Genomic DNA, 14,476 nt, shown 5'->3' on the forward strand with positions numbered 1-14,476 from the left:
TCAGGGGTAAAAATAGGGTGAGATGGGGGAAGAAAAGGTTGAGAGGAAATGTGAGTGATCCTGAATGTTTTCATTATCAAAGAAGCATTTTTTCCACCTAAATTTGGAGAATCTACTTTTCATTTGATCTATGGAACAAATACACAAAACTTGGAATTGTTTATGATTCATTGCGAGGAAATAATTCAGTGTAAATAAAAGTGGGCATTCCTGGAGGTGTTCAGGCAATGCTCATTTAATGAACAAAGGCTTCAAATCAGTTTTCACATTTCCTAATTTAAAAAGGCATTAAACACATACCTGCCCTTATAACTCAACTTTGTTCCTGGGTATGCGTGATACACACACACACACACACACACACACAGAAATACATATATACACAAACACATACATACATACACATACATGCACACACATATGATACACTCACAAAATGATTTGCATAAGAATGTTTATAGAAGTTTTATTTCTAACAGTGAAATAAAAAAGAAAACCACTTACAATTTTCTAAAAATTGTGAGCTGTTCATATAAAGGAAAAATGAGTCAACAACAGAAAAGGAAAAATATATACTAGACATGCCTCAAAAGCATTATGTTGTACGGCCCCCCATACACACACCCCAAAAAACATTAAATCCAGGCACAACTGAGAACCCAGCACATGCTGCGTGACTATATGCATATGAGGCTGGGGAGACAGGCAAACTGCTCGAGGGTGTGAAGTCAGGCAAGACGCCGTCTAAGGAGCCCTGTTGGCGCAGTGGCCACACACTGGGCTGCCAGGCACACAGTCCCCCCCCTCCCCCCCCCCGCCCCGGAACCACCAACCGCTCAAGAGGAGGAAGAAAGGGCTTCTACTCGGGGCAGTTCACTCTCCACCCGCCTCACAGGGTCGCTGTGTCCCTAAGGACTCGATGCCCTGAGTTTGCTTGGTTCAGAGTTTGGAGCTGGGGGCGGGTGGGGGGGGGCATTAAATGAAAGGCACATGAAGGAACTTTCTTGAATGATGGAAATGTCCAAGTGTCTTGATTGGGATGCTGTTCATGGGTGCATTCATTTCCCAATAGTCGGTATATTTTTCCAATACTGTAAAATCTCTGTGTTTAATTGTAGGTATATCACAATTCAGAAGGACTATACAAGAAACAAACGATTTCAAAACATCAGTTGTTTCGTATTTATACTTGACTTCACTATGAACTCTGGAACCCATCTGCCTCTCAGGAGAATGAGGTGTTTTACGCCCATTAAGATTTATAGCCTCCAAATCCCAGTTCTATTCTATCCTATAGCAGCGGTTCTCAACCTGTAGGTCACGACCCCTTTGGGGATTGAACAACCCTTTCACAGGGGTGGTCCGATTTATTACAGTAGCAGGATTACAGTGATGAAGTAGTAACGATAATAATGTTAAGGTTGGGGGTCACCACATGAGGAACTGTATGAAAGGATGACGGTATTAGGGAGGTTGAGAACCACTGTCCCATAGGAACATGATGAATGAGAATGGACTAGATCACAGGGAGTTTGGTGGTTTCTGCTTTGTGTTCAGGTTTTATTAGCCAACAAGTATTGACAGAAATGTATGGATGTCCAGAAACATGGAAAACACAAATCATAAGCCTCAAAAATTTGCAAGTCACCAGGAAGCTAGCACTAATACAAAGAACACTCGTGAAACTCACGAGAAAACACTTTATTCTAAATCAGTATGGTAGCATGTACAAGCAGATTTCAAAAAGTTCAAGTCAAAAAATCTATTATCTTTCCAATCTATTTGCCATGCAGTCTTTAAGGCCCCTTCAAATCTCATCAATGCTGGCTGGATTCACAAGGGAGTTGAGGCTTAAGCCAAATTTGAAATTCTCATATAGGAGAATCCCTGGGGTGTTTGTTTAAATTGTCTCAGGTCCAGGCATTCAAGGACTGTGGTACGTCCAACACGCATCCCAAGGGCTTCTGATACAGAAGCCACACAGCCACGCAGTCAGGTACCCTCCGAGGGTGAGGAACAGCGAGGCTCGCTGGAGGGCACCGAGGAGAGAGCATCAGGCCCAGGGCACTGCCGTGATGACGGTTGAACTTCCCAGAGTGTTTTCAAAGGCACTCTCTCTCATTGCCGTGAGGTCCACTCTGACCCACAGAGACCCTCGGGACAGGGAAGAACTACATCTGCAGCTCTCCCAGACTGTAACTCTTTATGGGAGGAGACAGCCCGGTCTTCCTCGCATGAAGCAGCTGGCAGTGAGTGAGTGTCCATCCCCATGCCACCAGGGCTGTTTCTAAAGATGCCAGCTATCCAGATACACGGTGAGTGAGTTTGGGAAAAGCATATGAAAACACTGACAGAAGTTCTGAAAAAAAAATGAGCTTAACCTGGTTTAACCAAATGTTTCCTAAAGTCATTAACACCAGAGAACTTCCTCCCCCGCTTTTTCTTTTTAAATTAATACCCACCGCCATCCCATAGAACAAACTCTGGAAAGTAATGTATGGAGTAATATACGAGTGTTTAGAGAAAATGAGATTAGCTAAGCTCAATGGCAACCATAGAAAGAATGTAAAGTCACCACAGGAAATGAAAGGCAGAAGCAGGCCACCAAGATTCCTGATCAGGAGCACCTCAGTGTGCTTCCTGAAGGACTACCAGTCCGACTCGGATTGAGCGGACAATTAGGGAACTCCCAAACGCTAAGGAGCACATTGACAGCAGTTAAATATCGATGAATAAGCGGTTTTGATTTCAGAAGAATTCAACACACTAAGTATATGAATAAAATAGAAGCCCACACGTCAAATTACTATGAGATTCGATCTGTACACTTCTGGGCATAATCAATCCAATCCTGTAGTAATGAGCAGTCCTGAAAAGACCTGGGTGCTAGCTCTGTCCTGAGCTACTCGCGTTAGTAAACACATTACCTTTTCTACTTCCAGCTTTGCAGGGGCGAAATCTTCATCCAGGGTCAGACACTGAAGAAAGAGTTGTAAGGCATCGCCTAGGAAGCCAGCATCGTGCAGCACTTTTCCTTTCCTGAAGTAGACCTTCAATGAAACACGAGAACAGTGTCTGCACTGATGGGACCAGTGTGTGCATGTGTGTGTTTTAAATCACTGTCGAGCACAGAAAGAGAGAGTCTGCTCAGAAGTGCTGGTTTTTGACATTCTGAATGACTCTGTGGAACCCAAAGTTTTCAGTTTTTATCCACACAACAGTCTCAAGGCTCAACAATGACGTTACCAAAGTTCCACAGCAAATCAGGGCTCAGGCGGGCCGGAAAGACCATGCTCCCACATTTTGAAGACGTCATTAGTTCAAAGATTATCAACAGCTTTTTTTTTTTTTGGGGGGGGGAAGGTAATGATAAAGATATACACTGACTTCAAAGCACATAAATATTAAACCGACATTACAATGTGGAAAAAGCATTCATCTAGGAATTAAGGAAGTAAGGTGACTGTCATGGAGACGACAGGAATGCGTGTTTGCCTATATTGTTATTAATTAATTAAAGATATGGCACTTTTATAGTTATTTTTCAGATGTCATCAAGTCTGTTCCAACTCAGTGACCCTGGAGACACACACACCGCGCAGCCCTGGGCCACCGTCACAGGCTTTCCTGGTTGGGCCCTTGTTGTGGCCATCCCGTCAATCCACCCATGGCAGGTAATCCAGGACAGAAGCTTCTACTCATTCTCTGGCAGTCCGTGATAGTCAAGATTCTCTGCCAGCACCATCGATATTGCACCAGTTCTTTTGTGCCTTTGTTATCTACGGCACAGCTTTTGCATGTCTTTTGCATGTGCATGAGGCAAGTGAAAATATGGATTCGATCGGGTTCACCTTAGTTCTCAAAGGTGAGAACTTCACTGTTTATTACTTTACTCGTTACTGCTGTAGCGAAATCATTTATACAGCAGATGGGCCCATTCTCTGACCTACTTGTTTTTCTCTTTCAGGATATGAGTTCAGTCATAACAAAGACTGGCCTCCTACTAAACAGCTTTGGTAAACTTGAAATTCCATTGAGTCAGTCCAAAATCTGGAAGCAAGTGCCAATGGGCGAACTTTCAATGTACCTTGCTTGTGTGATGAGAAATGGGTTTCCTACGTGCTCGTCTGAAGCAGTATCAGAGGGATCTACCAATCCCGTAGCCAAACAGTTTGTGTCTGGGCAGGCACTGGCACATATTCTATTTGCATCATTTCAGAACACAGGAGTCCTTCCTTTTTAAAGCATCTCCCACCAAGTTTTAAAGCTACCCATACAGACTACAGCAGGGCTTCAAAACATACGTGGAAAAATGGAATCGAAAGACAATGGAAGCTCCCTTGTACTTGGTATTTGCTTGGTACTAACCAGCCACACCATCGTGAAAAGATTTTCTCTAGGAATGTCTAACTTTCCCAACCTCGGGACCATAGTGTGCTCTACGGCAGTCTTAAGCAGACTGAGGAGCAGATCTGCAGAGGGGACTGCTTTGCTTCGGGGACTTGGTTTAAAAAAAGGGGGGGATTATTGAATTGATTGTTAATTAATAAGTACCAATGTCTCCACACTGTCCTAAAACCGTTTGAGCAAGCCCCCCCCCCCTGTGCCCCAGCTGCTGTATTAAATCACGACCTAAAGACCCCACATAACACCTCAGTGTTTAGGCTGTTCCTCACATGAACCGCCTTGCTCAAGGAAGGCCAATTTGGGCCCAGCTTCACAATGTGGCAAGTTGCATCTCTTTGTTAACAACACAGAAGTTTTGTCTGTACAGCATCTGCCTTCTGTCCTTTGAGATCAGTTTGTCTTGCCTTGGGAAACAAAAGACGTCTTATAATTGATGCTCACCCACTCACACTGATCATCGAACCCCAAACAGTAAAGATGAACAATCAATTTGCTGGAGCTCACAGCCATTTTGGAATACATTTTTCTTGGAATGCTGAAATGTTACAAGTCCATTCAAGTGGAGAAGAATGATTTACCTCAGGCGAATCTGGAAGTTGATAGAGAACGGCATTTAAGTCTTCTATGGCTGCTTTAAATTCCTGGAGGCCGGCATATGATTCAGCTCTGTAAATTTTTAGGGTCAAGTCGTTGGGCTCTGAAACAAGATATAATTTTATTATTTAAAAAATAATCATAACTGTAATTTTTTATACAAAACAGCTCAGACAAGATAAAGAAACAACTCAGTGGTCCAGCTAGGTTAATAAGCACCATGCTAATGGTCGCAGACCAAGCACAGCTCATGGTAGCAATTCATTTGCATACTGCAGCATTATCTACAAGTCATGAGCATACCAAATCATTATAAGCAGATTCTGTGAACACTCAATGTTGGGGGAAATTACTTTTAAGGATCCTGGACATATTTTTAAAATAGGAATAATAATCCTTAAGACAACTAGTTTTCTTAAAAATCTACAAGCCATGCCTTAGATGATTATTGAGTTTACTTTTTACAATAAATCTTACTTCCCACATCCTAACTCTAAATTCCCATAAAACAATTCTACATGTAACTGTTGCGTGTGAATTCTCATGGTGACTAAGGACTGATGGAGGCTCAAGAGTATTTAAGGAGTTCTGATTCTGAAGGGAATGAGCTACTAAGATTCAGCCTTTAAAATCTCAAAATTTTATTTTTTGTCACGAGCAAGAACAGTACCTGATCATCTAAATTAAAACATCCCAATATTTTAATAGGTCAGAAGTTTTGTTAATAATTTCTATTAACCTCTATGCCTCTACATCAAAACCAAGTATCAGGCAACTTCAAAAAGTTCATGGAAAAATGGAATTAAAAGGGAACGGAATTTTCCCATGAACTGTTGAAAGCCTCCCACTCTACCCCCTTTGCAGTATCCTGTGGCATTCAGGATTTCAGACCCTTAGCTGGTACACCTGTGATATTAGAATCAATCACCACAGGCAAAGAGATTCTAAAGCTAAAGTCTACTAGCAAGATATACTGGGTTACGTCAAAACATTGTTACATAAATGCAGAAACCTTTATAATAGTATAAAAACATGATGTATTATTTGTGGAATGATCTTCCATCTAGGTCTACACACTTGTGGCACAGTGGGTGAAGGGCTTGGCTGCTAGCCTCAAAGTTAGCAGTTCAAATCCATCAGCTAAAAAAGTACATGAAGCCCAATGATTCTGGTACTTCAGTGAATGCTCATACTCTATGCCCCTTGATAGCTGGTCATGCTTCCCAGTTTACTAGGCTCACGGGTACATCGGCTATTGTTTTGGCCAGGACTTAACTCCCAGCTCTGCAGTCCTCATTTTTCACCCAACTCCAGATATATCGAATATCCAAGGGCCACCTGTACATTTCCTCAAACTCAGTAGGTTCCCCAGCAAAATAAATAGAGTGCTGTTTCACTGTGTTCTCTATTAGTGAAAGACATCCCTGACTTTGCCAAACAGAATCATCCTCTGACAACGTCAGGGTTCCTGTTCAGAAACGCATGGGTTTATGCCACAGAAAATGGGTCTCAGCAGTACGCTTGTCTTGAGTCTCGTCAGAGTGCCTTCCAAAAAAGATCTGATCAAAACCGTTTTTTCCAAGGGGATCTCCTGGGCCACTTCACTTCAAAGCCAAGAAAGAAGTGTTCCAGCTCAGAAAATCATGGTGACTGGGTATTGGGATTCAAAAGGGGCAGCCGAGAGATTTTCCCGGAGGATACAGGTTGCTCATGGGTGCTTTTTACAGAGTTAAATAAACCAACCCTGAGAGCTGCACTAGTAAGGGAAACGTCAGCAAAGTTGCAGCGGAGAGGAAACTGTCTCTCGTTAGTAGACACTGCACCTGTCCTCACTCTACGAGGGTAAGAAGGACTGTCCCATCCCCTACAGCGCTGATCTTGCCCCTTGAGGTTTCTGTGTGTGCCCCAAGAACTTTTAAAAGGAATACAATCAGAGTCCCTTGAAGATTCCCAAACTGCCATTTTGCCATAGTGGAAAGTAAGGAATAGGGAATTCTCGGGGTGAGATGAGCCATCCCTTCAGAAGCGCAGACCCAGGCAGAAGTTGTGTTCCAAAGCAACCAGCTACAAAGTTTTGTGGTTCTGCTTAACAAAGACGTCTATGATTTAGTGGCAATACTTTTTGACTCACTTATGATAGCCATGGACATCTGAAACACCCCACAAGTAAATTAGAAGTCAGTGAGCCCTCTTATCTAATGCTTTCCTGTAAGAGAAACTATACGCTAGATAAGAACATGGACTTAATTGTGTGCACGGCTGCACTTTCTAGCACTTCAAACAAGGTCTTCTATCAAAACCAAACCACAGCCACTCAGTGCTCTGCGCCTCAGGACAACACTAAGGGCACAGTCCAACTGCCCCCTTCAGTTGGGAGACTATAAATCTTGACGGACGCGGGAAGCCTCATCTTTCTCCCGCGGAGCAGCTGGTGGGTTCAAACCCAGTCCTGGGCTACCTGCTCAATGGGCAAATCACTACGCCACCACGGCTCGTTTGCCTGCCTGCACAGATTTGCAAAATTACCTCAAAGTTGCGCTTTATCTGCAAAAAAAAAAATTTTTTTTTAATCCATTTTATGTTTAGAGACAATATCCACAGATCTGGTTTCTAGACTCATTTCAAACCTGGCCACCTCCTTAGAAAGTCACTTAAAATTCTTGGAGCTGTTTTCTTTAGTAGGTTAATTAAGGGTACTAAAATACTTGCTCTCCTAGCTCACTGGATATTCTGCAAAGTTCAATTAAGATAGTGCAAGCAAAAGGATTTTTGTGAACTACGAAACATCAGTATTTATTCCAAGTCCTCTTGTGGAAAAGATTTAGGATATAAATGTTACCGAGTGTTTAATTTCAAATCTCTTCACTGAACCTAGTTAAGACACTGCCAATATCAGGAACCCTGTGTTTCTGTCCATGTGTTAAGTATTGACCTGTAATTTGACTAGTATCTTTAGGAGCAAAGCTTTGCAATCCCTATATGCTACATTACTAGAGAAATCCCCCAGTTAAGGATGAGTTCTACAATAATTCAAATTATTTTTTGTTAAAGTTTTCATTACTACCGCTTTTCATTTTGTCTTTAGAAACCTGATGCATGCCTTTGGGGATTAGAAATATTACATACATACATCTGTGAGTGCACATGTGCGATGGACAACAGCAGCATATTAAGCGCCTCAACATTACATGTAGGACCTATTACTAAGGACACACTGTACCCCAAAAGGTCCCCAGTGTGGTTATTCAGAAGGGCTTGTCATACTTCAAATACAGCACGAACCCGGGACTACCAGTACTAAATAACACGTGTGTAGGCAAGAATCGGGATTTAACCATCCTTCAGTTAATAAATCCTATTAAAGTGATAGAAAAGAACAGAATATGAAATCACAAGGTCTGCTGTACCTCCAGCTAAATCTGCCTCTCTCTGCATCCCAATTGACATTTAAAAATATGTTAACTCCAGTTTCCTGGGCCCTTGTCAAGCTCTTTACATGTTTTGCTCAATTCTCACAACAATCCCATGAAACAGAGAGGATAATATGAGTCTCACTTTCAGATAAGGAAACTAGAAATATGGAGAGGTCAGACAGCTCGCCCAAGGTCAGAGAGTGGCGGAAACTGCACTCTGACTCAAAACCAGGTAGTCAGCTGCCGGCATCCACAGCTTTCATCTCCCAAGTTGTACTGCAGGCCAATCGCTGGGGGCCTGAATTTCCTTGTGAGGCTAATAATACCCACTGGATTCTTTGTGAAGATCAAATGATATAATCAAAGCAAAAACACACGGTAAGAGTCAAAGACCGCGATACCATTAATATTACGACAAAAATTTCTCCGTGAGAAACTTTATTATATATTGTTAAGCCAGCCCAAAGTGTAAATCATACTGCTCGACTGCCTTTAAATCAGTATAAAAAGCCATTCAAAATAAATGGAAAACAACAAGGCATAGCGTAGCATTTCAGCACATGCTTATTAAGTATACAGAGTGAATGTAGAAAAGACTTTTACGTAAGATCCATGAATACTAAGAAGACAGAAAGTTATGAAACGTCTGAGAGTTAATTCCAAAAGATCAATGGATTAAGTGTTTTCTAAATATACTTCAGTGTAACAGAAACTTATGTAATCTTAATGGGAAACATCTCTGATGTTGGCAAATGTTTTCCAACTTTCTGGTTGACAGGGCTAATCATGAGTGGGCTAATTGCAGACTAGATTTACTTTTCTAGCGAGTAATAACTTGTTACGTGATAAGAATTATATGAACACATCGTAGAGAGGTTTCAGTATTTACGAAAATGTAGGTATCGTTTAGTAGCTACAACAGTAAAACAAATAAATCTAAAGTGTCCACCTACCTCTCTAACCACTTCTCAAAAAGTCCTAAAACAATTGCACCAGTATACTTAAGACTTTTACTAGTTGACATTTTTATGAATGCTTATTAACTGTGATTATTTAAAAGGTCTTCACTGTATCAGCTGCCATATGTCGGTGCCAAGATTTTTCCCTACTTCACACTAAGAATTCAATGGATGCAAATGCGTATCCTTATTAGTGACATTCTGCCACATTTTCAAAGAGGAAAACAATGATTTTGGGGGAAAGAAAATACCCTAATGAACTTACAGTCATTACACAGGGCATCGATTCCTGCAAAAGATTAAGTACCTGTGGACGATGCCTTCAGGACCAGGGGTGTGAGGGGCGATGCTGGGAGAGTGGAGGGTGAGTGGGTTGGAAAGGGGGAACTGATTACAAGGATCCACATGTGACCTCCTCCCTGGGAGAGGGACAGCAGAGAAGGGGGGGAAGGGAGACTCCGGATAGGGCAAGATAGGACAAAATAACAATGTATAAATTACCAAGGGCACATGAGGGAGGGGGGAGCGGGGAGGGAGGGGGAAAAAAAGAGGACCTGATGCAAAGGGCTTAAGTGGAGAGCAAATGCCTTGAGAATGATTGGGGCAGGGAATGTATGGATGTGCTTTATACAATTGATGTATGTATATGTATGGATGGTGATAAGAGTTGTATGAGTCCCTACTAAAATGTAAAAAAAGAAAAGGGGAGAAAAAAATGATTAGGGCAAAGACTGTACAGATGTGCTTTATACAATTGATGTATGTATATGTATGAACTGTGATAAGAATTGTATGAGCCCCAGTTGTTAAAAAAATTAAATTAAATTTTTTTAAAAAGATTAAGTAACTGAGTAGACAAACCCCCATCCCTACTCTATGCAAATTAGAAAAAAGCAAAACGGTAACTCTATTTTGTTTAAAATAATCACCTCTACCCAAGGCCCAGGATTACATATCTATAACTTAATCAGTCATTGTGCTTACTGATCATCTTCCATGGAGGAAACCTGAATTCTTATGATGCACCTAACTTAGCAGCAGGTTATAATCCTAAGTCAGTAATAGTTAATACTGAATAGTGTTGTCATTAATTTCCTATTTCACTAAGGTCCTATTTTAGACCAGTGACAAAAAACTTGAAAGGAAATGTTTATTAAACATTTTGAGTGAGCCATGAAGGGACGTTACAAGAAGCTTAACATTTAAAATTGTGAGTTGTGTGTGTGGACATGTCACACTGCCCTGCCGGAACTTAGTCATCTGAAACACGGCCAGGACTGACTAGTCACTAGATGGTGTGGCAGTCCAGATCAGCTTCCCACACCTACTGAGTCCCTCAGGTAGACAGAGGCCTCTGTTCCAGCGATCTGTATCACAGATGTCATCTGCTCTATTTCATTGATATTCATAGTCGATTCCATAATGCCTACTCATAAAGAGGCTGAACGAAAATGGAAAAAAAAGTTGTCTTGTGCTTTGAACTCTAAAAGTGCCACACGATTTAAGTTATGGCCACTAGGTTCAAAATAACTGAGCACAAGGATCTACTTTTAGTTCTGTGGCTCATAAACGTTATCTCATTCCTAACTATATATAAATATCTATTTTCTTGGGAATGTCCACCTATGGTTCCATTCCAAAATAGAAGCCTAAGGCAAGCCAACCCTCTGCCTAAAGCTGATTGGGGCTCACAGCAACCCTAGATTCCCCAAGGCTGTACATCCTAAAGCAAGCCAACTGCCACATCTTTCTAGTCCCGCGGCTGCACCTGCCAAGCGCTTGCTTACCCCGTGGCACCTTATTCCAATACATAGGGCAGGGTCATTTTGAAATGTGCTTATTTAACTGCAGGTTTTTCCACAGCCAAGGTACTGACATTTTGGAATTGCTAACTCCTTGTGGTGGGTGGCTGTCCTGCGTGGTGTGCAGGCTGTTTCAGCAGCATCCTGACCTCGGCCCACTCTAGATGTTAGTGCCGCAAGGACCACTCCATCCTGCAACCAAAAGTGCCTTCTGCTGGCCATTTAAATGACCCGGGGGGGCCCTTTCCTCCATCACCCCTAGTTGAGAACCACGGAGGTCAGGAACAGCTTAGCATTTTACGGAGGGCAGACTAAAAATACCGCGAGTGTTCACCTGGAAGGCAGAGGAAGAAACAAAAGACCAAGGAAGCCTTCCCCCGGGTTGCTCAAGAATGGGAAGGCCACCAGAGACGTGTGGCGAGGCGCTCGGATCACAGGCTGTCTGTCTATCCTTCTGAGGATCTAGGTGCACACGGGTTTGAACTAGGAAGGCAGAAACCTTCCGAGGAAGCACCCATCCCGGAGGCAATTCCAGGTAGGCGGCTAAGCGATGCTCGCGGTGGCCCACCACCCGCTGGAAGCCCGGGGCTGGCGGGCAGCAGGGGGCCCGGGCACCGCGCTCCTGCCACGCCCACCGGACGTCACCCGTTACACAACGCCCCCCACCCCCAAGCTTATGCAATTCTGCCTCCCGCGGCTCCCACTGCCCGGGTGACTTTTGTGGCAGCGGAAGGTAACCGGTGCTCGCCGGGCCTCCGCCCCCCGGGGGGGGGGCTCCCCTCACCCCGGCCGTCCGGCCCCCCGCGGCGGCCCGAGGGGCGCGGGCCACTTACCGGAAAGCGCACGGCAGGAAGCGAGCGGCCGCCCGGCTCGCCCCACTCCCGCCCCATCGCGCGCCCCGGCGGCCCTCCGCGGCGCCCGAGCCCACGGGGGAGGCCAGAGGCCCGGGGAGCCGCCCGGGGAACCCCGCGCCCGCGCGCCCCTCCCGGCGCCGCGTCACAGTCGGCTCCGAGGGCGATCCCCATTGTGACCGAAGCACTCGGGCGCCGCCCTCCCACGCCCGCGAGGACCCCGAGGGCCGGGCCACCCCCCACGGCCCGCGCCCCACCCCCGGCGAGGAGCCCCGGGCGGCGGGCTGGGAAAGCCGGGGGCGCTGGGGGCGGGGGCGCCGCATCCCCGCGGTCACCTGCTCGCAGCGCCTCGCAGGCGGCGGCCAGGGCCTCCCGGTAGCGCGCCTGGTGCAGCAGCTCCCCGAGGCGGGCGGCGGCGCGGGCCCTCTCCCGCAGGCCCGGGAACCACTTCTCGGCCAGGTGGCTGAGGACCACGCTGGTCCTGAAGCCGGCGGCGATGATGGCGGCGGCCAGGGGCGGCGGCCGCGCCGCGGTGCCCTCGGCTTCGGCGGGGCCGGCGGAGGACGGCAGGCGGTCGCGGCAGAGGCGGCAGTGGGCGCGGAGCCCCCTGCGCAGGCAGCGGCGGCAGTAGCTGTGGCCGCACGGCACGGTCACCGGCTCGCTCAGGAAGCCCCTGCAGCCCAGGCAGCTCAGGAGCCCGCCGGCGCCCGCGCCTGCGCCCGCGCCCGCAGCGGGGGCCGCGCTCCAGCCCAGCCCGTGGCGGAGCCGGTAGTTGAGCACCAAGCAGTCCACCAGGGTGCCGAGGCGCTCGGGCCTGACCGGCGCGCCCCGGCGCAGCGCCGCCGAGTACGCCTCCAGCGCTCCCTTCAGGTGGCCGCCCAGCGCCAGCAGCTCGCCGCGGCGGAGCAGCAGCTCCCAGCGCTCCGACTCCGCGGCCGCGCGCTCCAGCCGGTCGCCGCCGCCGCCCACTTCCCAGAAACGGCCGCCGCTCCGCGGCCTGGGGCCCATCTCCTGGCTCGCTCCCGGGGAGCCCCTCGCCACCGCCGGGGAAGACATGGCCCGCGGTGGGCTGCCGCGCCGCTGCCGCCGTCCGCCGCCACGGTCCCGGAGCCTCCGGGGCGCGCGGCTCCGCACGCGGCCCTCGAGCAGGGGGGCGTGGCGCGCGGACACGGCGGGGGCGCGCGCTCGGGAAGCCCCGGGGGCGGGGCCCGGCGGGCGCGGGGCGGGGCCGGGGGCGGGGCCCGGCGGGCGCGGGGCGGGGCCCGGAGCGACTCCCGGGGCCGGGACTCCGCCCTTTGGCTGGAGGCCGCGTTCCGTGGCAGCCCCCCGGCTCAGCCCCCGTCCCTCCGGAGCCCCCTCTTAGCGAGGGCTCCGAGGTCAGATGATCCCCCAGCGCGTCTCTAATTGGCTTCTCTGCGCGAAGAGGGCCCGGCTGCTTACCAAACAAAGAGCCTCCCTCCCCCGCGCCGAACGCCCGGGCTGCCCCCACCTGCCGGGGCCGTCCCACCCATCTCTCCTCCCGCTTGCTTGGGGGGCGCCTCGGTCCGACGGCGGGCCTCGGCCTTGCAGCCTTGAGGCTCCAGTCCCCGACTCCCTCTGCACACACCCGTCTATCTGGGTGGGGGCCCGGGATTCCCCGCTCCTCACCCTCACCCCCCCACCCCGCTGATGGGAACGTCTCCGCGTGGGGGGCCTGCTGTCAGGTGCAGCTCCCAGTTAGGTCCCAAATTACAGATGGCAAGGTAGAGGCGCGGAGTCCACCAACGATAGAAACGAGCGACAACAAAACCCCACCCATCCACGAACGTGCAGCGACTGCTTTCCGCAGGGCAAGGCAGTTGTCTCAGATGCCAAATGAACATTGGGTTTCTGGTTTACCATCCAGCCCCCACCTCGGGGAGGACGCCCACTGGGTGTTAGGATCCCAGCTGGACACACTGCCGCGGGGCAGGCTAAGGTCTACATTTAGTGGCTTTAAAAAGAGATCAAGAGAAATGGCTCTTTCTGTGGCAATTACCACATCAACATAACCCAGAGTCCGCAATTTTGGCGACAGAAGAAAGTGATCTGATTTATATTTAGTGAATTGTTTTTCTTTAAACGTGATAGCAGCAAGTTGAAAGCTCTCAGTTGAAAATATTTATAGATTTGATTATAGGGTGCTAGATTGTCAATGCTGGAAGTGACAGAAGAACTTTTGGTGCATTTTCAAGTGGGAAATTATCCGAGTGGGAAAGTGATTTGCCCTAAATCACAAGCTAATATTATGCAGAGGTCTTAAGACCTACTCCCATCCCATTATGTTACTATACTGTTAAATGCCAGGGAGTCTCGGTACTTAAAGTAACCCTGTGCCAACACAGCAAAACACTCCAAGGCCCTGTGCCGCCATCCTCACAATTGTAATTGTAATTGTTCTCCTTGTTTGAGCCCATGGTAGCAGCCCTCTC

The 14,476-nt window shown here is 47.6% G+C and overlaps 1 protein-coding gene across 1 annotated transcript in view; it reads right to left on the bottom strand.

Annotated features, from left to right (window-relative positions):
• The window catches only part of LONRF1 (LON peptidase N-terminal domain and ring finger 1), a 35,257-nt gene extending 22,098 nt beyond the window's left edge, over positions 1–13,159 (bottom strand). The window contains exons 1-3 of the mRNA XM_075556744.1: positions 12,362–13,159; positions 4,986–5,104; positions 2,928–3,050 (exon numbers count right to left, since the gene is read on the bottom strand). Coding sequence (XP_075412859.1) covers positions 2,928–3,050; positions 4,986–5,104; positions 12,362–13,082 — 963 coding nt within the window. The 5' untranslated portion in view covers positions 13,083–13,159. The remainder of the gene's footprint in view (positions 1–2,927; positions 3,051–4,985; positions 5,105–12,361) is intronic.
• Positions 13,160–14,476: the final 1,317 nt, after the last annotated feature.

Source organism: Tenrec ecaudatus, chromosome 8, assembly GCF_050624435.1.
Source record: "Tenrec ecaudatus isolate mTenEca1 chromosome 8, mTenEca1.hap1, whole genome shotgun sequence".
Taxonomy (NCBI): Eukaryota; Metazoa; Chordata; class Mammalia; order Afrosoricida; family Tenrecidae; genus Tenrec; species Tenrec ecaudatus.